A 22,304-nucleotide genomic window follows, 5' to 3' on the forward strand; every position below is an offset into this window, starting at 1 on the left:
TCACATGTTGCCCCAGCGTGCCATACCTTTAATGGAACTCTACGATGGCATGTCCAAGGTGCAAGCAATGGTGGAGCAATATGATGAGAAAAGTTTCCGAAACTTGACTATAATGAGAGGGAAAGACAAGCCTTTTGCATGTTAACAACGCATCATTACATCATTTGAGAAACAAATCAAATATCACAAATTGGAGAGGAGTTGGTATACTCAGTGGATGATGGGGGTGTGGTATTCCCTAGCCAAGAATGTTCAACTGGAATCACAAATGTAGCAGAGCAACATAACAAAGCAGATAATTCGAGTAACAAACGGGGATAATTATTTTATGAAACAACAAAGCAACATAAAGCAGAAGGAGAATGGTAAGCATGTGCAACAAGATTTTTTTTTGATTCAGATTTTTATTATGGTAAATGAGAGTGAAGAGCAAAAAATAGAGAAGATGAAGAGCTGAGCTAGAGGACAGAGGTTGATAGACATGAAAAGGAAGATGGTAGATCTAATGTTGCATTGTGAAGGTGACCCAGAAGATTTTTTTTATGACTTATATGGATTTTGATCATGACTTCTTTAAGAAGCCAATATACCCGTAAACGTATGATTCAGTTATATACCCAGTGCGGGTTGGGACCAAGTAGAGGAAATGGCAATTTGGGATGCCGCAACCCAATTCAATATCCGAATAGGTACAATTACTTGTGGCAACTGTTAGCCTGTTTGCCCTATGTGGCGACAATTTATCCACCATCCTTTATTCCGATCTCCAAATACCCGAGGATTCGTGCATTGGGGCAGAGCAACTGTTCAATTTTTTGATGAAAAAATACTGTATATTCGAATATACCTGATTTTTGAAATAAATATAGCAATCGTATAGCTATACATGCCTTCAACAACGACCCAAATAAAATATCGCAATCGTTTGCCGGGCAAAATAATTGCAATCATTAAAGCTTTGCGTGTACTCTTTCAGCCGGTTTCGAGTACGCCATCCCTATCCGCCAAAGCCTCGTCTCATCGTGATCTCAATCCGTTTGTCCACTTCAGTTTTTCTATACAAAAATAATTAAATAGGAAAACCCTCGCTGCACCCGCCGCTCTATTGTTTCTCTCTGCACTGCACATTCCTCTGCTTCAGTCTTCAGTCTTCAGGCCATGCCCGCCTCGCCGTCGCCCCCGCGGCTTCGGGCCCTCCGGCGCCCCCTCTTCCTCCCCCTCCTCCTCCTCCTCGTCTGTCACCTCACCGCCTCAGCATCAGCGGCGGGGGAGCTGAGGCAGGTGGTTGGGAGCGGGGCGGATGATGGGCCCTTCTTCGAGCCGTTCAACGTGACCTACGACCATCGCGCGGTGCGCATCGGCGGGCAGCGGCGGATGCTCGTCTCCGCGGGAGTACACTACCCGCGCGCCACGCCCGACGTAAGTGACGATGCCGTCTGCACCTTGTGCAAGGGGGGGGGGACATTGGTGGCAGCCGCCTGAGGCCGGCGGAACTGGTTGGAATTGGTGCGGCGGAAATGTAGGATTTTTGTGCGGCTTGATCTGCGCGGTGGTTGGGGCCACTGCGATTGAGCAGGGACGAAGATAGTTGCTGTTTTCTGGGCCTCTTTGGAGATGCGGGTTTTTTTGGTTAGTTGGTGGGACTGAATTGGAGTTGATACTGGTGTGCATGCGCGCATGAATAGATTTTAACATTAGCGTTTAGTTGGTGTGAGAACGAGTTCAGTTATCCTTTTGACTATGGACACCAGACTTGGGGTAGTTTACTTGTTCTTTGAATAGCTGGGAGCTGAATGAATGGCTTAAAACGTATCTGATGGTAATCGTTAACTGCTGAGCGACAGACTGGGATTCAAAGAAATAAGATGTTGCATTGGCATCGTCGTTCTTTGCCCAGGATTACGCGGTGTTTGTATTGCTTATAGCTCTCACTAACCTCTTGCAAACTATGCCAGATGTGGCCGAGTATAATTGCAAAGTGCAAGGAAGGTGGTGCAGATGTGATCGAGACATATATCTTCTGGAACGGGCATGAACCAGCCAAAGGTCAGGTAATGTAGTTGCCCTTCTAGTTACTTTAGTCGGTGCAATATTTTACCCCTGAGTGGTAACTTATGCATCTTCCATTTTTCCCAGTATTACTTCGAAGAAAGATTTGATCTTGTGAGATTTGTGAAGCTGGTTGCTGCTGAAGGTCTATTTCTCTTCCTCCGTATCGGCCCATATGCTTGTGCTGAATGGAATTTCGGGTCTGTCTATTATCTTGAAACTGGAATGTTTAAATATCTTGAGCACATCCATACTAATTGCTAGAGTATTCTCTTCTGTGATAAGCTCTTCTGTCTTGTTCTATACTATTGATATGCATGCACGTGTGTGTGTGTTGTGTTCATGCACAAACACATCCTTGTACAACTACCATGATCCTTTTTTAGCTTGTCTCTGTAGGCACCTAGCATTTTCTTTCTTATCCAGCCACTCCATCTTCTTTTCACCCCTATTCCACAAGAAGACAAGCTACATCTTATTTCTCCTGATCTCTCCATCCAGCTCTGTCATCATTGAGCTAACTACCACATATCCCATCATCATAAAGGATGATATGAATGGTAACGCATTCATCACATTCCCCTGCCCCCCATCCAACAAACTTCTTTTTGTCCATCCCATTCAGCGTATTTTTTTTTTTCATTTTCTCCCCCTTTGACGACTATTGTGTTCTAAGCTACTCTGCTTCTCGCCATGTGTATTATTGCCCACTTCTACCTCACAAGAAGATAAAGCATCACCTTCTTTTTCCTTTATCCACCCCTTGGCTTTGCCATCACCGACTGTCGCTCCGCCTGGTTGTCATCCCGGTCCTCTCTGTAGGTGGTAGAGGGAGTGTGACACCATCAATCAGTCACCAACTCCTCTTTAATAGAAAATATAAACACTATTAATTAGAACACATTACGAGCTACACATTATGTAGCTTATAGCCTCCAGTTATTCTATTCCGTACTTTCGCAAACAAATTTCTTCCTCATGCACTTGAGATTTTGATCATGCATTATCTAATCACCTTTTCCCTTCCTCTAAATTAAACATAATGTAAGTAATTTCCATAATACTCACTCTGTCCCAAAATATAAGGCGCCCTTAAATTCCGCTGGTCAGCAACTTGCAACTTTGACTATAACTTGTACTTATAATATGTTCACAAAGTTTGTATAAGTATATATGAAATGAAAGAGATTTGCAAGACGAATGCCACAATATCATTTATATATTCTCACTTCATATAATTTAGTATATATTCGTGGTCAAAGTCATGCATCAAAGACCGTGCCGAAAAAACGTGCCTTATATTTTGGGACAGAGGGAGTAATATAAATAATCTAAGTACTTCCATGCTTGCAGCTTTACGCAGCTCTTCTTTTATTACATATGTGCTATTCAGAAATATGTAAATAGTATTATTCATGCTGTTTATTAATCTGTCCTTTTGTCATGCACTTGTGCAGTGGTTTCCCAGTTTGGTTACGTGATATCCCTGGCATAGAATTTCGTACTGACAATGAGCCATACAAGGTAATAATATATTTCATTGTTTGATCCCTGGCCTTCTTCAGGCAATAGATTTTTCATCTTGTAATAATTCTATTCTGCATGGAGCCGTGCGATCCCTGCATTTGTATGTGTGGCAACAGATTACAATTACGACACTAATTTTATTTGGAGGAGCACACTCAAGCACTTCTGTAACCACTAAGCCGTATAATTGTTTCAACAGGCTGAAATGCAGACTTTCGTGACAAAAATTGTAGACATGATGAAAGACGAGAAGCTTTATTCTTGGCAAGGTGGCCCCATTATATTGCAGCAGGTCTGAAACCATTTTTAAACTTGAGTTATTGTATGTTGAAATCCCCATTTGCCTGATAGCCTCGTGTCGCCGTAAGATGCGCTTTGTCATCACGGGGAGAAAGTTTACTATGCTAAAATACAGAAGTCCACTATGCTAAAATAAGAGTTCACTATAAAAATTTGAAAAAGGTGTTCGCTCTTAAAACTCTAGCAGACCACTATAAAAGACAGGAGTCCACTCTTAGTCCGTCGATGACTTTCTGTCGATGTTGCTGGAGACTTTGTAAAGATTACCACCAGACAGTGTGCAGTACACTACTGGATGCTAGTTTCGTTTTTGCCACTATATATCTAACAACAATGCACCGACACACGTGATTTTCTGCCCCTCCGGATGTAGTTACGCTAACAGTACACACCTAGTCAGGGAAGTTCACAACCACATCGAGGCAGTTCACTTACTCTATTTTTTCCGGCGGATCTAGCACACCAATTTTGCTGCTGCAAACTCCGTCCGCCTCAACTACTGGTCCAGGCACAAGGTGCACTATCACATGAGTCGATTTGCACCTCAAGACGAAATTACTCCCAACTAAAAGGCATCACTGCATGGTGCACATCCCACCGCCATGTCCACTCTTTGGGTGGGTGGTCATTTCCACCTCTCCGGTGATATGTTAGCCACAAGCACTATTGTCACAATGCTGACTGTCACCGTGCTATTTGCTGCCATCCTTGTCACGCTTGAGAACTTGGTGCTTTGAGCTGACGCTGTTCCCAACTGATGCCTGTGGAAAATTCTGTGGGCTTGTTGTGACTCGGCATGGCCGGTACGAGCATGCCGGCACTTTGCTGTCTTTTTTGTTGAAGAAGATGGCAAGTCCGATGGGAGCATGTGAAGAGATAATAGATGAACCAGAATTGGTTTGAATGGTAGTTCTTGAGGGGAAAATCACACGGTTGCAACTCAAAGATCATTGTGGTGCCTTTGCTTATTGGCTGATGACACGGATTGCATTGTGCCACTGTTACACAGTACAATTTCTTCTTCCCCTGCTCCCCACAAATGTGAAGTGTATGCCATAGCATTGCGTGTTATAAGGTCTGAGACTACAACTCATGAACATCTGAAGTCAAAGGCTTGATAGCACCTGGAGTCTTGATTCTTGAAAAACATGTCTGAGTCAAGCCAAAGGAGATACATTGAAGAATGGCGCGAGACTGTAGCCTAAAGACCACATGGATCAGGGGATAGTGGGGCCAACAACTCCAAGGGAAGGAGAGTGGCATGACAAAGACTTCTATGATTGGGGACATGTTCAAGAAAGAGGCCACTGGCCACAATCTTCCAGAAGACTTGAGGGAGTTGAGAGGCATGCTATTACAACAGGCAATGAGAAAATAGATGATACACCATCGCAAAAATAAATAGATCGATAATATGCATCATTGCAGTTTTAGACGTATGTACTTCCATGCGTAAGGGAACAAGAATTAGGTAACATGTTTTTACATGCACACAATCTCTCTTTGCATAGTGGTTTGTTAGACTTAATCTATATATTTTTTTCTTTCGAAAAGGGAGCAAAGCCCCAGCCAATCTATATGCTTTTGAGTGTTCTCTTCAATGAATGAAGTGATGAACCTCCCCTACACGAGGTTCTAAAGGGGACATATCCATTTGCTGAGGGATTTGTGTCGGCAGATCCTACATGAGTTGATGCAAAACTCAGGGATTATAATATATGTCGTGGTACCAAACGGTTACTATGAAACTTCCTGTTCTCATATGCCATCTCAGATGAGTGGATGCAAAACTTGGGGATTATCGTATATTTCATGGTACTAAATTTGTTACTATGAAACTTCCTATTGTTCTTGAAACTCATTTAACGTCCGATTCAAGCAAGATTGTCATTTAGTATATGCACAGCAAGCTTATATGAAGCTGACGATGGTGGTTGATGCTATATGATAGTTCTGTTACGTGCATTACAAGCAAACATGATTACATGCCTTGTCTTCTTACTGGGTAGTCTCTGGAGATTGTTTGACAGATTGAAAATGAATATGGAAATATTCAAGGCAAGTACGGTCAAGCAGGCAAGAGATATATGCAGTGGGCAGCTCAGATGGCACTTGGCCTTGATACTGGCATTCCTTGGGTAATGTGCCGGCAAACTGACGCTCCAGAACAAATTGTAGGTGATATCACAACCTTGCGAGGTTATTTTTTTTAATCACTTATTAATTCTACGAGTTCTGTTATGATAGGGGAGTTCTGACTCTACTTTTTTGGTAGCTTGATACTTGCAATGCATTTTACTGCGATGGGTTTAAGCCAAATTCTAACAATAAGCCAACAATATGGACTGAGGATTGGGATGGATGGTACGTGGTTTCTTCCTGGTTTTCTTTGACCATTATTATCATAATATGACTGGTATATGTTGAAGTATATAAGTAGATTGACTAGCCCTTACCCATCAGTTCGGACTTTTAGTTGCGTTGGCTAGTGCATGAAGCTGACATGGTATCAGAGCCCAGGGTCTCGAGTTCGAGTCCTGGCTTTCGCAATTTATCCTAAAATTGTTGTTGCCCCCTCGGAGTCCACGTATAGGCCTGTTGAGGCTGCCTCTGACTCTACACGTGTTGACTTGTCTTCCCGTCTTCCCCTCACACGTGAGGGGGGGGGGGGGGGGGGGGGTGTTGAAGTATAAGTAGATTGCCTAGCCCTTTCCATCAGTTCGTACTTTTGGTTGCGTTGGGTAGTGCATGAAGCTGACAGTATAATCATGTGTTTTACTGTGTCAACTGTGATGATTGAGAATTTGGACACATGTCTTTGATCTACCCAAGATGAACACAGCTTTATTACAACGGGTTTCCTTTTGATATAGTCAAAGTGCAGGAGAACATCATTTTTTTCCTCATCGTTACCGACGATGGCAGTTTGCGAGTTATTTCATTTCAAAATTTATGCTAGACGGTTGATGCTAGTCGATGGTAAAATATTAAAATTGCAGTTGCATAAAAGGACGCCGTTTGAGGGGTTAGGGCTTGCACTGCTACACAGATGCGACTATTCCGAGTGTAGGCTGTTGTTTCAGATGAGCGACTCTGAAATTTTTACTCAACCCAACTGGCATAAACTAATGCATGAGTTGGATTAAGGAAAATTCTGCTGTAGGACTCATTTTAGAATTAAGAGTTATCTCATTAGAAAAATTATACTATACGGTTGGTGGCGGTTGATGGTGAAATATGCAAATCGCAGTTACATAAGAGGGGTCCGTTTGAGGAGTTAAGGCATGCGAAGATAGAGAAATGGGCTAAGAGACATTGGCATGCCAGATTTTTGGAAAAAAATATCCAAAAGAAGACTCGATTCTTGTTACGACCAACGAAAATTGGTAAAGACAGACTTTTGGCACCATCGAAACATACCACAATTAAGACAATTTTTCTAAGTTTTAACAGCACCTTACTGTCTAGGGCTATGGTTGTAAATGTATTTTTCACACTGTTGGAAGCTCTTGAATTTCTTATTTCTCCTTGCATGATCTACATGGTAGGAATTTTCCATCCATCCTTTTTCAGAACCATAGTCATAAAACATGTTACTGCATTTGTGTAAGGCGTATTTTGATTCGTCAAGACAATGATTTGACCAACATTTACTTCCTTAACATGTGGTACAAAATTGCCGTCATTAGTAGTTCCGAATACAAATCTAGTAAATAGTGATATAAATTTATGTTACATGAACCAATATTTTCTTTGATACACACACCAAAAATTGTGTGTCGTTTACTATAAAAAGAAATATCAAGATGACGTGAAATGTACATCCTAACTGCAAACATAAAACCAAACAACAGAAATATAAAAACAAAAAAGGCAAGAGGAAGCTATGAAACACTAAAGATTAAAAAAAGCACAGCTGCAGGGCTATTGCTGTTTCAAGCATGCCTGGATGATCGGATGACCTGTTTTGCACATAAACTACATATTAACAAAGTAATTGTTGGTCAAATCCTTATCTTAACAAATCAAAATACGAATTTCATTTTAGGACAGTGTTTCTTTTTCTTTGTTGTATGCATGTGCATGATCAACTTCTCTTTTATCTATTGTTTACCTTTAAAGCCAATAATAGGAAAAGTAGAGTTCTAGGTTTTGCTGCTCACAGGCATATTTCCTAGTAGTGGAAAAAGTAGAGTTCTATGTTTTGCTGTAGTCATAGATCTACTGTGTAAATATGTATATGAACATGGATGAATAATGTCTCATGTTTGTCCAAATGAATGATGTGCCTATTCCAAATGCATCTACCATTAGCTTATATTTCTCAAGAACCAGGAGTTGAACTACCTTGGCAGTTTTGCTATTCTCTTGAAAAATGCAACCTCTTGATATGTAATTGCTTGGTTTCGATTTTGATTGTTCTTAATGTCCTGATGTATTTCGCAGGTATGCCGACTGGGGTGGACCATTGCCTCATAGGCCTGCGGAAGACAGTGCTTTTGCTGTTGCTCGTTTTTACCAACGTGGCGGAAGTTTACAGAATTATTATATGGTAAGATTTTCCTCCAAAAAGTATTAAGGGGAGATTTAAGCCCTAGCTCCCCTACATCAAGCTATAACATGTTGTTGTCAGTGTTAAAATCATCACATGCTCACAAACATGATTAGACGGTGGTATAGGCGGAGCCAAATGCGGACAGGTCCCATTATTTTGACAAAAATCTTATATACACCCATTATAGTTTACAGATACATCAGTATGCGTGAACATTTTCATGAAAAACTTGAGTTAACTTGTCATTTGAATGGACTCTGTACACCCATCATCTAGATGCTGGATCCGCCAATGGTCACGGCGGAAGCAGCTGCAACGAGTAGTGATGATTAAGTCAAAAGAGGGAAGTCTGTGCTAAGGGTAGTACGATAGTTTGTTATTGGTAAATGGTTTGGGTGTAGTTAAAAGTAGATTGCCTTGCAGTCCAAATCCCATGGCCTTTTCTTGTTGAAAAAAATTAGTATTGTGAATTTCTTTAGTTCTTACTCTTTGGCTCTACTCCTTTGGGCTGTGCAGTGCAACAAGCTCTGTACATAACAACTTCCAGGTTTCATCACTCAAGTTTCATATAGGTGAATTAAGTTCTAGGCATATTTCAAGTTTCAGAACACATCTTTTGAGCAGTGTTTTGGACTTTTGGTCCTTCGTTCACATTTCCTTAGACGTGGGAAAAACATTTCCCCGAGGTTGATCTCATAAGTTAGATTCCATAGCCTATTATTGGCTTCACCCAGTCATGGTACTTTTAGTAAAACTATCAGCCATAGAATTATTTTTATCGTTAAAATATAATGAAAATATTTTTATCATGATTATGATGGTTCTAATATTTAGATCTAAGGGTAATTTTTTTGTAGTATTTTGGTGGAACAAATTTTGCACGAACTGCAGGCGGTCCACTTCAGATAACAAGCTATGATTATGATGCTCCAGTTAACGAGTATGGTATGTAAATTTCTTTGCAAATGCTAGACCTAAAGCTTGAGAACTATCAATGTAATTATTGTTTTAAAAAAATAAGAGGATTCGGACTTGTTAGGAATAAGAAACTTGTATTCCCTGGAAGCCAAAGGCCAGTGTATGTCCTAGCACGAGTTGTGCGAGCGAAAAAAGAACCTAGGGCTAAAGGACAGCATATATAGTACATGTACAAGTGACAAATATGCAGGAAATCTCTCATACTATGGGGAAAACATACAGGCTATACATAGAATGTAATATAACTAACACGGTAATCCACTTTGGCTCATACGTGCAGATGCACCCATTAACTAAAGAGCATATTTTTAAATGTATAAAAATTCCGAGAAAACATATGGGTGTACATCGGGACATTTTATGTTCGCGCACAAAGATTCGTAAAAGATGACATTTTCTGTGGCATGTGTAAAAAAGACAAATTTTGGTGCTCCAAAATAGCTTTTCACGGGACATTTTTTGTCTTTTTTGCACATGCCACATAAAATGTCCTTTCTTCGCAAAATTTTGTGTGCAAACATAGAATGTCCGGATGTACACCTATGAGCCAGAACACCATGTCAAACTCAAAGGGCTAATCTATACAAGTAGGTAACGCGTCTTACTCATGTTGTCCTTGAAATAAGCATGCAGTCATCACTTTAAGCATGATTATGGTAACCTGTTGCAATTTCAGCATCACTCATCCAGACTGTGTAGGTCCCTTAGAGCAACTCTAACAGAGCCTGTAAATCACGCCGGAACCGTATTTTCCGGCCGATTTACGGGTTCGGGTCGAAAGTGGTGCAGAATAGAGACTGAACTCGCTGCCCGGCCCGAAAAACTTTCTCAGGGGCCCGAAAAATTTCACACTTGACCCCTATTAATACAGACTGAAGGGAGGTTTACAGGCCCAAAACTGAACGGATTTCTCACCACTCCTCCAGCGCCGCCGCCGTCCGTACAACCGCCTCCAGCCGCCGATTTCTGGCTGCTTTGCTAAAATTGTGCACCGCCGGTCAAACATCCTGTCAGCCTGCTCCAATTCCAACCATGTCTATGTCAATTCCCGGCGAATCTTCTCGATATGGACTAATTCTGGCGAGCGTCGCGGTGCACGCAAGCAGAACAGGGAATGTGTACACGTGCAGATTCTGGCGAGCGGCGCGCACGCACGCGAGCTAGTCTTACATGGGAGCTAGCTAGCTCGAACTATTTGGTGCTAATCGTCTCCCGATTGATTCACAAATATCCAATCGATTCCATAGCTAGCTAGCTAGCTGGGTGGTGCTACTATTCCGATTAAGCTTGCTACCTAGGTGGCGGCGGGTGCTGGGGCGCGGGAGGCGGGCGGCGGGCTCTTGGGCACGGGGAGGCCAGCCAGGGGCGCGGGCGGCGGCCGCGCGGGGAGACCTAGGCAGCGGCGCAGACAGTTCTTGTGAAGAAGATGATGACTTTCCGAATATTCTGTTTTTCAGTTTTACTTTAAAAGGGTCTGTTCTGCACCAGACTGAACTCAAGTTTTTCGGTTTGCACTTTTACAGGCTCTGGTAGAGATGCTCTTACTATAACAACTTATTACATGGCTATATCATCAAGTGATTTAAGAGTATGCATAGAGTTATAGCTTAGTTTTCACCTATATAAGAGATAAGAGATGCTATCCAGAATCCATGATATGTTATTTTCAGGTATGTTAAGGCAGCCTAAGTGGGGACATCTGAAAGATCTACACGCGGCTATCAAACTTTGTGAACCAGCTCTTATTGCAGTGGATGGCTCACCTCAGTATGTAAAGTTAGGATCAATGCAAGAGGTTTGCTGCCAGTTTCTTGCTTTTCGTTTCATAAAACTATGTTCTAACCTTCTATGATATGTTTATAGGAACACACCACCTTTTGTCCCTCTACTCTGTGATGGGCTCATTTTCGGTTTTTTCTGCTTTTTTTTGTGAAAACATAATGAGCAGTCAGTATGGATAGGGCAGTGAAACAATTATATTTTCAACAAAAACATAGGTTTTAAATTCCCTTCATTTTCAACTTACTTGGAATTAAAACATGATGCTAATGATATTCCCATTATTCGCAACATCACTCCTTTATTACATCTTACATAGCTTGATGTTAGTGCCCATTAGAGGCTGCAACTTATACCAAAAAATTACCTATTAAAACAGAGGTTAACAGTCACTTCTTAGGATTATATAAGCCGGACCAAGCGTTTTGTTTTGTATGTGATCATTTCTGTGCACACTTGGGTTGTGAATATTAATACTTTGCTTACCTCTTGTCTGATTCAGGCACACATATACTCTAGTGGAGAAGTTTATAGAAACGGAAGCATGGCAGGAAATGCGCAGATTTGCTCTGCTTTTCTTGCAAATATTGATGAGCATAAATATGTATCAGTCTGGATCTTTGGCAGATCTTATAATCTACCACCTTGGTCTGTTAGCATACTACCAGATTGTGAGAACGTGGCTTTCAACACTGCGCGAGTGAGTAATCTCTAAATGCACATAATGCTTCTCTTCTTATGGATGTATGAGCGTGAAACAGATGTTTGCTTTAGTTAGTTACATGCTGATGCAAAAGCAAAGGTTAGGTTGCAATGTACATTACAAAGGGCAGACCAAAGTTTATATACTGTTCAGAAAATGTGCAGCAACTGGCTAGTTACGACTGGTTTTCAATGGAACTGCCCCCACCAGGTCATGGAAGAGCCCCTTTATCCAAGGATTTTAGTATCTTCCAGGCCGGTTCTGGTTTTAAATACATCTTTGCAGTCCTCCAGGTTGAAGTAGAATTTGTTTCATTTTCTCGAACATGCATCTAAGCGTGTGTCATATTGTATTAGAAGACTGCCAAAATAGTGAGAGATATAACATGTACAAGGCACCGAAACAAATGCTAAAAGGTACATGAGCCAAAACTAGGAAATAAAGCAAGAACAGGAAACTAAAAAAAGCCTAAGCAAGTACAAGCTTAGGGAGGCTGTGCAGGCATGGCTGGTCAGGTGGCCATGCCAGCAGTGGCAGCTCCGAAGCAGTCACCTGGAATTTCTGTTCCTGGTTCTTGACAAACAAGCCAAATTAATAAAGAACACTTCTTATAAACTCATTCTCAGGATTTACTTAATAATCTACATACGCAAAGGATAACCCCACAATCTCATCTATTCTCAGGACCACAAAGATACCAAATTGTTAAACATTAGTCTCATACTTTAGTTGGCATAAAAAATAGTTATAATTACCAGTAACAATGTTTTCATAGGTTTAGGAACTACTTGGCTCAACTTACTTTTGTCACCGGAGTCTGGAACCTTGTATCGGACTTCCATCATTTATTTATTCGTGCATTTCCGAATTGATCTTCATGTTTGAACTTGAAAATATGTATGGATGTAATTTTTTGGATGTGAGGCAAATGGTCCACAAAAACATGACACACTTGTGTAAATTTTATTGAATTATTTTTAGACATTTATGATTAATTAATTGTTTGCTTGTTATCTTTCAGGTTGGTGCACAAACTTCGGTTTTTACCTTTGAATCTGGGTCCCCAAGTCATTCAAGTCGACATAAGCCTAGTATTTTATTACCTGAGGTTGGTGGGTCCTATCTCTCGAGTACTTGGTGGACTTCTAAAGAGACCATTGGTACATGGGGTGGTGAAAGCTTTGCTACTCAGGGAATATTAGAACATTTGAATGTAACAAAGGACACATCTGACTACCTGTGGTATACTACCAGGTAAATGCTGACCTATAAGCTGTTAGAGCATGTATCATCTTGTCTGTAGAGAACAAACAACCAATATACCATTATTCTCTTCTATAATTAGCCAATGACTAATTGTGCTGGGTTCTCTTCTTGCAGCTATATCGAATTCAGAACCACCTTAATATATATTTTTCTTGGAAATTTATGTTGGTAGATATTTGAAGTGATATATTTCGCTTGATCACCTGCACCAGCTACTGGGTTGCAATAGATCTGTTGTGCCTTCAGAATGTTTGATTACTATGCAGTTTGATTGTTGTACTTCACGTTCTGTTGATAATGCACTCACTATATTCAGTGGATCTAACTTTTTTTTTGAATTTAACAGTATAAATATTTCGGATGATGATGTTACATTATGGAGTTCAAAAGGGGTTTCTCCTGCACTAACAATAGACCAAATTCGTGATGTTGCTCGCCTATTTGTAAATGGAAAGCTTGCAGGTATTTCATTTGGAAATAGGAATCTGCATAGAATAATGGTTGTACTTTTCTTTTTTGTCATCCTGTTTATGTGAAAATAAATACCCTACAATAGATCATAGCCTTCAACTCCTAATTGCGGAGGTACTGGTCTTAATAAATTATTAAATTCCTGATTGTGGTGGTAATGGACCACCCATTTCGCTATTTATGACAAACTAGTATGTCTTCACAAGACTATCTCTCGCTTTCTTTTCTTCTCACTCTAATTTGTTATAGGCATAGCCGGTTGGGACTTGGGTCGTGATCCTTCGAACTGTCGGTTGCTTTTGCTTACTGTGTATTTATTGGTGGTTCTCTCATTGCCTAGAAGTGTAAGAAACAGACCCAGTTTCTCTTTCAAGTGTGGAGGCTTGAGTTGCGAGCTATGGGTCTTTTGACAGTAGAGTTTACTTGGCTATGGTTGTTGCTTCAAGGTTTTCGTATTACTCCTCTTTTGTCAGGCAGCACACGTGTTGTTATTAGCACTGCTCGTGATCCCGTGAAGCATGAGTTCAATAATATTTGTGTTGATGCTTCATGAGATCACACATGCAGGAATCAGGTTCTGTGTCTTAGTTGTGGAATATGAGTATACATATCGGCTTACTTGTGTAATGTGCGTATATATATCTGCTTAGTTATGTAATATGTGTATGTATATCGCCTTAGGGCCTCATGGAAATACAAGTTGCACATTTCCTTCCACAGTTGTTCATAATGGTATGTTTCAATATGAAGGTAGTCAAGTTGGTCACTGGGTGTCACTGAAGCAACCAGTTCAGTTAATCCGGGGTCTTAATGAGCTGACATTGCTGTCAGAAATTGTTGGCTTGCAGGTATTTCATATTTTTGATTCATTTCTTAACTGAATACTAGTATTTATAGCATTTGAGAGGTCAGGGGTGCATATTTATTGCCTCAGACATCTGTGCATCCACCTATAATAAGTTAACCACCATGGCGCTTAGGAGTTAGCACTTAGCACAGCAATAAGGCTTCTCCTCCCCGACTATGGTTCAACTCCCACCAAGAGCGAATTCTGCTGTCTTAAAATTCCATGGGTCTTCTCTACCGTTCGACTCATTTTTTCATATTATACCTAGGTTCAAACTGTGGGTTTTAACATATAATGGGTGAAAGACTTTTTCAATTGCCCTGAAGTGAACTACTTGTATGTTAAATGTGCATGTGATGCTACCGTTTTCATTTGTCTAGCTGTCTAGCTGTCTGTTATATCTGCACGCATTAATCACGACCTAATGCACTATTTGTTTTTTTGTATCATGTTTGACTATCACAAAGAATTATGGTGCTTTCTTGGAGAAGGATGGAGCTGGATTTAGAGGTCAAGTAAAACTCACTGGATTATCAAATGGGGACATCGATCTGACTCATTCCGTTTGGACATACCAGGTAAAGCTTTGGAATTTTCAGCCATGCTTCCACGCTGTTTGCCCTGTGAGACAGGCGTGCAGATTTTACTTTAAGTGAAGTGCATCATAGGTCCTCAAAACTATTTCTGTGATCTCAGGTAGGTCCTGGTACTATGAAAATCATCATCTGGGTCCCAGAAGTGCAATCAGTGAGTTGTGCTAGGTCTGAACCAATCAAAAACCAGAAATAGTTGTGGACCCATAATTAGCCTAGCATGAGTTGAACTTCCAGGACCTCATGAGACTCTGAAACTAGTTTGTGGACCTATAATGTACTCGTTTACATTAGATGGTTCACGGTAGTAGAATACTATACTAGTCTTGATCGATACAGGCACCTCGGGCTGCCAAGTAGTCTAAAACTGTCAATTTAAGTAGACTGAACTTGTTGACTAAGTACTGAAAGATAACCAAAAGAGTACAGATTATTATGGTAGTGAAACTGCACACATTTTGCCATGTTTCGTTCTCTGCTAAAGGAAATGTTGAATACAGTATCTCTTACAATGTGTTCTTCATAGTCTTGATCCATACAGGCACCTCGGGCTGCCATGTACTTGAAGGATCTGGTCCTGATTTGAGCATACAATGCACATTTACATGTATATTTAAAATACAGGTGGGGCTGAAAGGGGAGGCTTCTATGATTTATGCTCCTGAGAAGCAGGGATTTGCTGAGTGGACTGGCATGCAGATTGATGATATACAGTCACCCTTCACATGGTACAAGGTAAGTTGGCTTTTCACCTCCTTAAACATGACATTCTATTTTTCTGATGGTATTGTATTAGTTCCTTGGTGCTTTCCGATTTCCATTACTTCTAGCAGTAGCACGGACATATCTTTCCTATAATTTTAATTTTTGTTACCTACTCAGCTGAAGCAAATCTTTAATCCATCAAATTTGTTTTCATATTTATTCGAAGTCCTCCAATCTGCATCTCTCTTTTATCTGGAAAATTATCTATCGTTGATTGTTGTTTAAAATAGCTTTCCAGGCCTGCCGCTTGGTCATCCAATCTGCATCTTTGTTGTCTTTTAAATAGTGTTTTCTATATGCAGACTATGTTTAATAGCCCTGAAGGTACTGACCCTGTTGCCATCGATCTTGGGAGCATGGGGAAGGGCCAGGTTTGGGTGAATGGGCATCTAATTGGGCGTTACTGGTCACTAGTAGCGCCAGAATCTGGGTGTCCATCTTCGTGCAACTACCCAGGAGCGTATAGTGAGACCAAATGTCAATCAAACTGTGGAATGCCTACACAAAGCTGGTAATTTTTTTTTGCATAATTTGTTCTTTGGTGGTCAGGGTTCTCTTCTATGTCTGTCTATGCTCTATATCTATATTTATCACATCCGTAATGTAAAGCATTACATGCAGACAAGCCACGCATTGGAATACTTCCTTTTGTTTTGTCTCAGAATTTACCCTAAAGTGATGACAGTATAGACAAACATAGGAGTAGTCAAGGAATTTCATAATCCTTGTAGATACATAGAACATTAGCATATATTAAATAAGTACAATGATCTAAGTCATGATGCTTTACATTTCTTATGAAAGTAGCTAAAAGATTTTAAATCGCTATAGCTATTGAACAAAACATACATTGTTTAGTTGGCAGCTTTATATAGGAGTAGTCAAAGAATTTCATAATCATTGTTAGATACATAAAATATATAAAATCAATACAATGATCTAATTTATGATGTAAGCATTATACATTTCTCCAACTATTTTTTTCCAGGAAAAAAATGTTCTATTACATTGAAAGATTGCAATTTAGAAGAATCACATCGAAATAAAGCACCGTTTAGTTTTATCTCGTTCCGTTGACAATAATCTAGTTTTCTTGTTTTTGTCCCAATGGCCGGTCGTGTAAAAAGCTCTAAATTCCCTATGTGTTGAACCGTTTTGTAAGTGTCAACCAGTGATCATCGTGCAGAGCAAATGTGAGCACGTGGCTGATGCGGTGTTATTCCAGCCATTGGAGATTGGAGGCTGTATCCACAACCAAGCCTTTTTGTATGACAACCATTTTTTCCGATTTCTCAAGCCTACTAACCTTCTTGTTTCAATCAGGTATCACATACCACGAGAATGGCTGCATGAGTCAGACAATCTTCTGGTACTGTTTGAAGAAACAGGGGGTGACCCTTCAAAGATATCACTGGAGGTGCATTATACAAAGACAATCTGCTCAAGAATATCAGAAAATTATTATCCTCCCCTTTCTGCTTGGTCACGCCTTACCAGTGGCCATGTCTCGGTGGATACTGTAGCACCAGAACTGCACTTACAGTGCGATGATGGTCATGTGATCTCTCAGATTAAATTTGCGAGTTATGGAACTCCGTCAGGTGATTGCCAGAACTTCTCCAAAGGAAAGTGCCATTCTTCGAGTACTCTTGACTTGGTGTCAGAGGTAAGCTTACAAGTATCAACTGCTAAACCTAGTAACTGTATGTTGATTCTATGCATCTTTTTAGTTTCCCATACTCATGTGTATCTATCATAAGAAAAATTGTTTCCAAAATTCAAAACAAGGAAGAAAAGGAAAGATTTGCAGGGTTTAATTTCTGAGGTTTTTTAACACTGCAAGGCTAATTATATCCGGAAAAAGGGAAGTCAGTGGTTACACTATATTTTTTATTTTTGAGTTTATTCAGGCTGTTAGATGAGTTAGCAGATGCTTAAACTCGGTTCACTAACTTGATGCAAGCATAAATATCTACTGGATGTCATAATATTATGTTTGCCTCCTTTTCAGGTGTGTGTGGGCAACAACAAATGTGCAATCAGTGTTTCGAACGATGTATTTGGTGATCCATGCCGAGGAGTCCTCAAGGATTTAGTTGTTGAGGCTGAGTGTTCGTCATCATCACAGACCAAAGAACCTCGAGATGATATTTGATGTGGAATTCTTCGTGACGACTGGTGAAAGGGAGCGCTTCACTAGCTCTGTGAGACTAGCTTCATGGTGTCTGTGCATTGTTGTGTAGATCATTCATCTACGTCCTCATGTAAAGGCAATAATTCTTACACTGAAGAAATGAAAAAGGCCACACAAAATATGCGTACACAAACCCCCCATGTACCTTTTATTTACTTGATAAAAGGAGAGGTCCCAGGGCCATGAGCCTGCAGTCTGCAGATGATGCTTCCTGCAGCACGCTAATATGTGATCAAATGCTTTGTGATGGGGACTTTCTGTATTTTGAGAAGATTTTATCATTCAACTAAGAGCATCTCCAGTCGCGTTCCCAAAGCGGCCTCCAAAGGTTTTTGGGTGCGCCGGACATTTAATCGACCCTAGTCGCGTGTCCTAAAGGCCCTTTTTGCTCGGCGCGGCTCAATACGTTGTCCGGCGCTCGGAGCTTGTCCCCATTTTGCAGAGGATGCTTTGGGCCCGTAGGACAGAGCGCGAAGCGAGGCGGGGAGTGGTGGGTTGACACACAAGTGACGCCCAACTGTCGCCTACCTCGCGACGGAAGTTATTGGCGCGTAGCTAGTTTTCACAGAGCCGCATCGATATGTCTCGTCGCACCTGCTCTCCGTGACGACGTTAATGCTTGTCACTGCTCTCTCACCTCCCTTCGGCGTATAAAAAAAGGCACCGGCGCATCGTCCCTCACACAAACCCTTGCGCCTCTCTCGCCGCCTCGCCCTGCCCCAAGCTCTCCCCACCGCCAGTCCGGCACTCCCCCGGCCATCCCTCTAACTCCGGCGAGCGGTTGCATCCTCTCCGGCGCCGGCACCCCACCCCACCCCCATCCTGATGCGGGCTGAGCCCGTGTGGGTTGCCCGATCTCACGAATTGACCCGGGTGAGTGTGATTGCGGAGGGGGATTCGCGGGGAAGTGGATGAACGCGAAGAACTCGATACAAACACACGCACACAACACAGATCGGTTATCCTCGTTGGCCCGAACCACCAACCGATAGAATTGCAAGACAAAGACCAAAGGTAGAATCTCTTGCAAAAGATCGACAAATCCAAATAGAATTCCCAAAGAGTAAAAGACCAACTAAGAATAGAGTTGCAAAGCAAGAGATTCTCAATTGATAGAATTACTAGAATGGAAAAAGATCCGGATAAGGAGGGATACAATAGATGGTTAATCTAAGGTGGGGGTTTCCCAAATCCACAAAGGGATAATAGAGGCATAAGCCAATTCATCTAAACATCATCTCTCCCTCATGAAGGTGGGGGTAGGTGCCTATTTATAGGTAGGGGGCCGAAGGGGTAAATTACAAGCCAAAAGGGGCTGAGATCTGGCTGAGGTTCGATAGGGCGGAAGTTCCGGTCCTAAGGGGCGGAAGTTCCGGTCCTAAGGGGCAGAAGTTCCGGTCCTAAGGGGCGGAAGTTCCGGTAGGGGGCGGAAGTTCCGGTCGCAGCTCTTCAGTGCGAGCATCTTCAGTCTTGGATGGAATCTGGGCGGAAGTTCCGGCGGTGGTGGGCGGAAGTTCCGGCCTGGAGCGTCCAGATCCTCTTTCTCCTTCTCTTCCATGCTTCCGTGACATCGGCCTTGCGTCCTCGGGTCTCCATGGCATCCTCTCTTCCCTCCGTACTTGTCTTCGAGTTCCTATCATCAAGATATGATGGAGTTGTTATCACCAGATTTTGGCCAAATCAGGAGATGGGCCGTAAGTGAAGATGGGCTTGAAGGATATACGCGTGGAGCGTCTTTGAAGCGGCCTTGCACGAAGAGTTTGGGCTAGATTGCCCGTGTATCTGTAATATAGTAGATCACATCTTAGTTTAGAATTAAAAGATAGAGTTTAACCCGTGCACGGTTAGGTGCACGCCCGAATTAGAAAGTCCCTTGGACTATAAATATGTATCTAGGGTTATCGAGAAAGGAGGACAATCACGTTCACAACAAACACAAATCAGGCGCATCGCCACCCCTTCTTTCGAGGGTTTCTCCCGGGTAAGCATCATGCTGCCTAGATCGCATCTTGCGATCTAGGCAGTACGCGTTTATTCGTTACCTTGTGTTGCTCGTGTTGAAGCGTTGTTGATGGCGAGTAGCACTATTTATCATAGGTGTTTTGGGGCTTGCATGGATGTTTTTTCTTATACATGTTTGTTTAGCTATGCTGCCCCACGATATCTAGCTGCCCTTATACCTACCTAGGTGTAAGGCCATCATCTTGCTTGTTCGTTATTTAGTAGATCCAATCTGTTATAGTTGCTCCTTGATTCTTCGAGGATTGGTTTAATATCTGTATGGTTAGGCCTTGCAAACGGGTTGAACGATCCGGTAGCACGTAAGGTATGGTTTGTTAATCCTAAGAGGATGTTCCATGAATTAACTTAATGTTGGTTTTTAGGCCTCTTTTAGGGTTAGCTTTTCATTATCTTTCGTGTCTATTAGGCTCAACTACGCGTAGGATGTTCCGATCATGCGGTGAAAACCCTAAACTGTCGTAGATTGGTTTAGCTTTATATTGATCAAGCAGGAGCCCCGTGTCATCGTTATCCCGACGTGAACCATGGGGCGATCGGCTCTATGAGCTGATCCACAGGGCAACCTGAGAGCCGATCGGGCTCGTATTTAATGTTTACGTGTCTGCCATGCAGGAAACTAATCGAAGTAATCCAACACCTTCCTGACCAGGTATAGGTCAGGTGACACGCCCTTGCAACCGCTAGGACGTGTGCCGGAACATTTGCGGGACGACGTCGAGGGACCAGGGCCCCCTGCAGTCTTGGAAGCCTCCCGGCTCTTCGTGTTGCTTAACCACTACTCGCCGGTGGGTTTTGGCAGGCAACACATTCTGGCACGCCCGGTGGGACAATCGGGACAATCTTCCGCAACAACCACATCAACATCCGAGATGGCGGAAGAACCGATCAAGTACGAAGATCTGCCTGCTGAGCATAAGAAGAAATATGATGATCTCAAGGCCACCTTCGAAGCCGATCTCATCGGCTCTTTCGAGAAGACCCGTTCGCACGGGATCAAGTTCAAAGGGTTCCAACCCGAAGGCGCGTTAGAGGGACTAGATCTATCTCTCCCTTCGGAGGAACGTACCAGAGCCCTGCGACAGGAAATTAACTATGCCGTTGCTCATTCTCTTCATCGGCATTCTGAGAGCCTGGTGAACACTCTGGAGCGTGTTGCGCTTAATGTGGTGCAAGAAATCATGAAGCATCGGTATTCTCCGTCAGGACCTGCTCTAGGAACTCATCAGGGAGAGATACCGTTCTACACTAGACCACCACTGCCATACACGGTTGCAGCTCCACAGCAACAAGGTTCACCGGCGTACGTCGTCTACAAGGTTGGAGGTGATCCTGGCAATTACCAATTCCTGTATGAGCCGCCCAAGGAGATTCCGCATGGATACGTGTGCACATACATGCCGGACTGCAACAACTGGATGAGCCAGGTTACAGCAGGAGGGACTGCCACGGCAGGAGGGGTCGCCGGAACAGGAGTAGTTGCTAGAGCAGGAAACAGTTCTGGAGCAGATGCTGAGAAACATGCGTGGCTAGCTAAATATGCCACCGGAACAAGTCATGAACGCTCAAACTCTGCAGCTCCTACGGTGGATGAGATCACCGCAATCTTGAGAGATCAGTTCGGCATCCTGCCGAAGAAGAGAATGATCGGCTATTCCAAGCCGTATCCCAACGAGTATGACCTAATCCCACTACCGCCTAAGTATCGGCTCCCTGACTTCACAAAGTTTAGTGGATCAGAAGGAACCAGCTCAATTGAGCACGTGAGCCGATATTTGGCACAGTTGGGCATGGTCTCAGCTTCAGACGAGCTACGTGTGAGGTTCTTCTCACAATCTCCCATGGGTCCGGCCTTTGGGTGGTACACCTCGTTGCCACCAGATTCGGTTCGAACGTGGAAGCAGCTGGAGGAACAATTCCACATACAATACCATTCAGAAGCTACTGAAGCTGGCATTGCCGATCTGACACAAGTTCGGCAGAGGCGAGGAGAGACGGTGTCTGAATACATTCAACGCTTCAGGACCGTTAGGAACCGATGTTATTCGGTTCGTTTATCTGAGAAGGAAGCAGTCGAGCTGGCGATAGCAGGCCTGTCAGCGCCGCTCAAGGATGTGACCTTCCAAGCAGACTACAATTCATTGGCGCATATGGTTCAGAAATTGACATCGTATGAACAGCGCCACCCAGAATTGTACCAGGACAAGTTCAAGCGTGTCGCCCTGATCGATACGGAACAAGATGAAGATTCTGCAGGA

General features: G+C 42.4%; 1 protein-coding gene across 1 annotated transcript; it reads left to right on the forward strand.

Annotated features, from left to right (window-relative positions):
- Positions 1–1,131: 1,131 nt before the first annotated feature.
- On the forward strand, positions 1,132–18,306 carry LOC127299540 (beta-galactosidase 15). The gene is made up of 19 exons (XM_051329506.2): positions 1,132–1,419; positions 1,956–2,051; positions 2,137–2,249; positions 3,507–3,573; positions 3,776–3,868; positions 5,907–6,050; positions 6,152–6,240; positions 8,323–8,428; positions 9,289–9,376; positions 11,080–11,204; positions 11,691–11,888; positions 12,913–13,145; positions 13,504–13,619; positions 14,379–14,476; positions 14,943–15,053; positions 15,693–15,803; positions 16,136–16,344; positions 17,157–17,499; positions 17,845–18,306. The coding sequence occupies exons 1-19, from the start codon at positions 1,159–1,161 to the stop codon at positions 17,986–17,988; spliced, it is 2,745 nt and encodes a 914-aa protein (XP_051185466.1). The 5' UTR covers positions 1,132–1,158; the 3' UTR covers positions 17,989–18,306.
- The last annotated feature ends 3,998 nt before the right edge of the window (positions 18,307–22,304 follow it).

Source organism: Lolium perenne, chromosome 5 (assembly GCF_019359855.2).
Source record: "Lolium perenne isolate Kyuss_39 chromosome 5, Kyuss_2.0, whole genome shotgun sequence".
NCBI classification, from domain to species: Eukaryota; Viridiplantae; Streptophyta; class Magnoliopsida; order Poales; family Poaceae; genus Lolium; species Lolium perenne.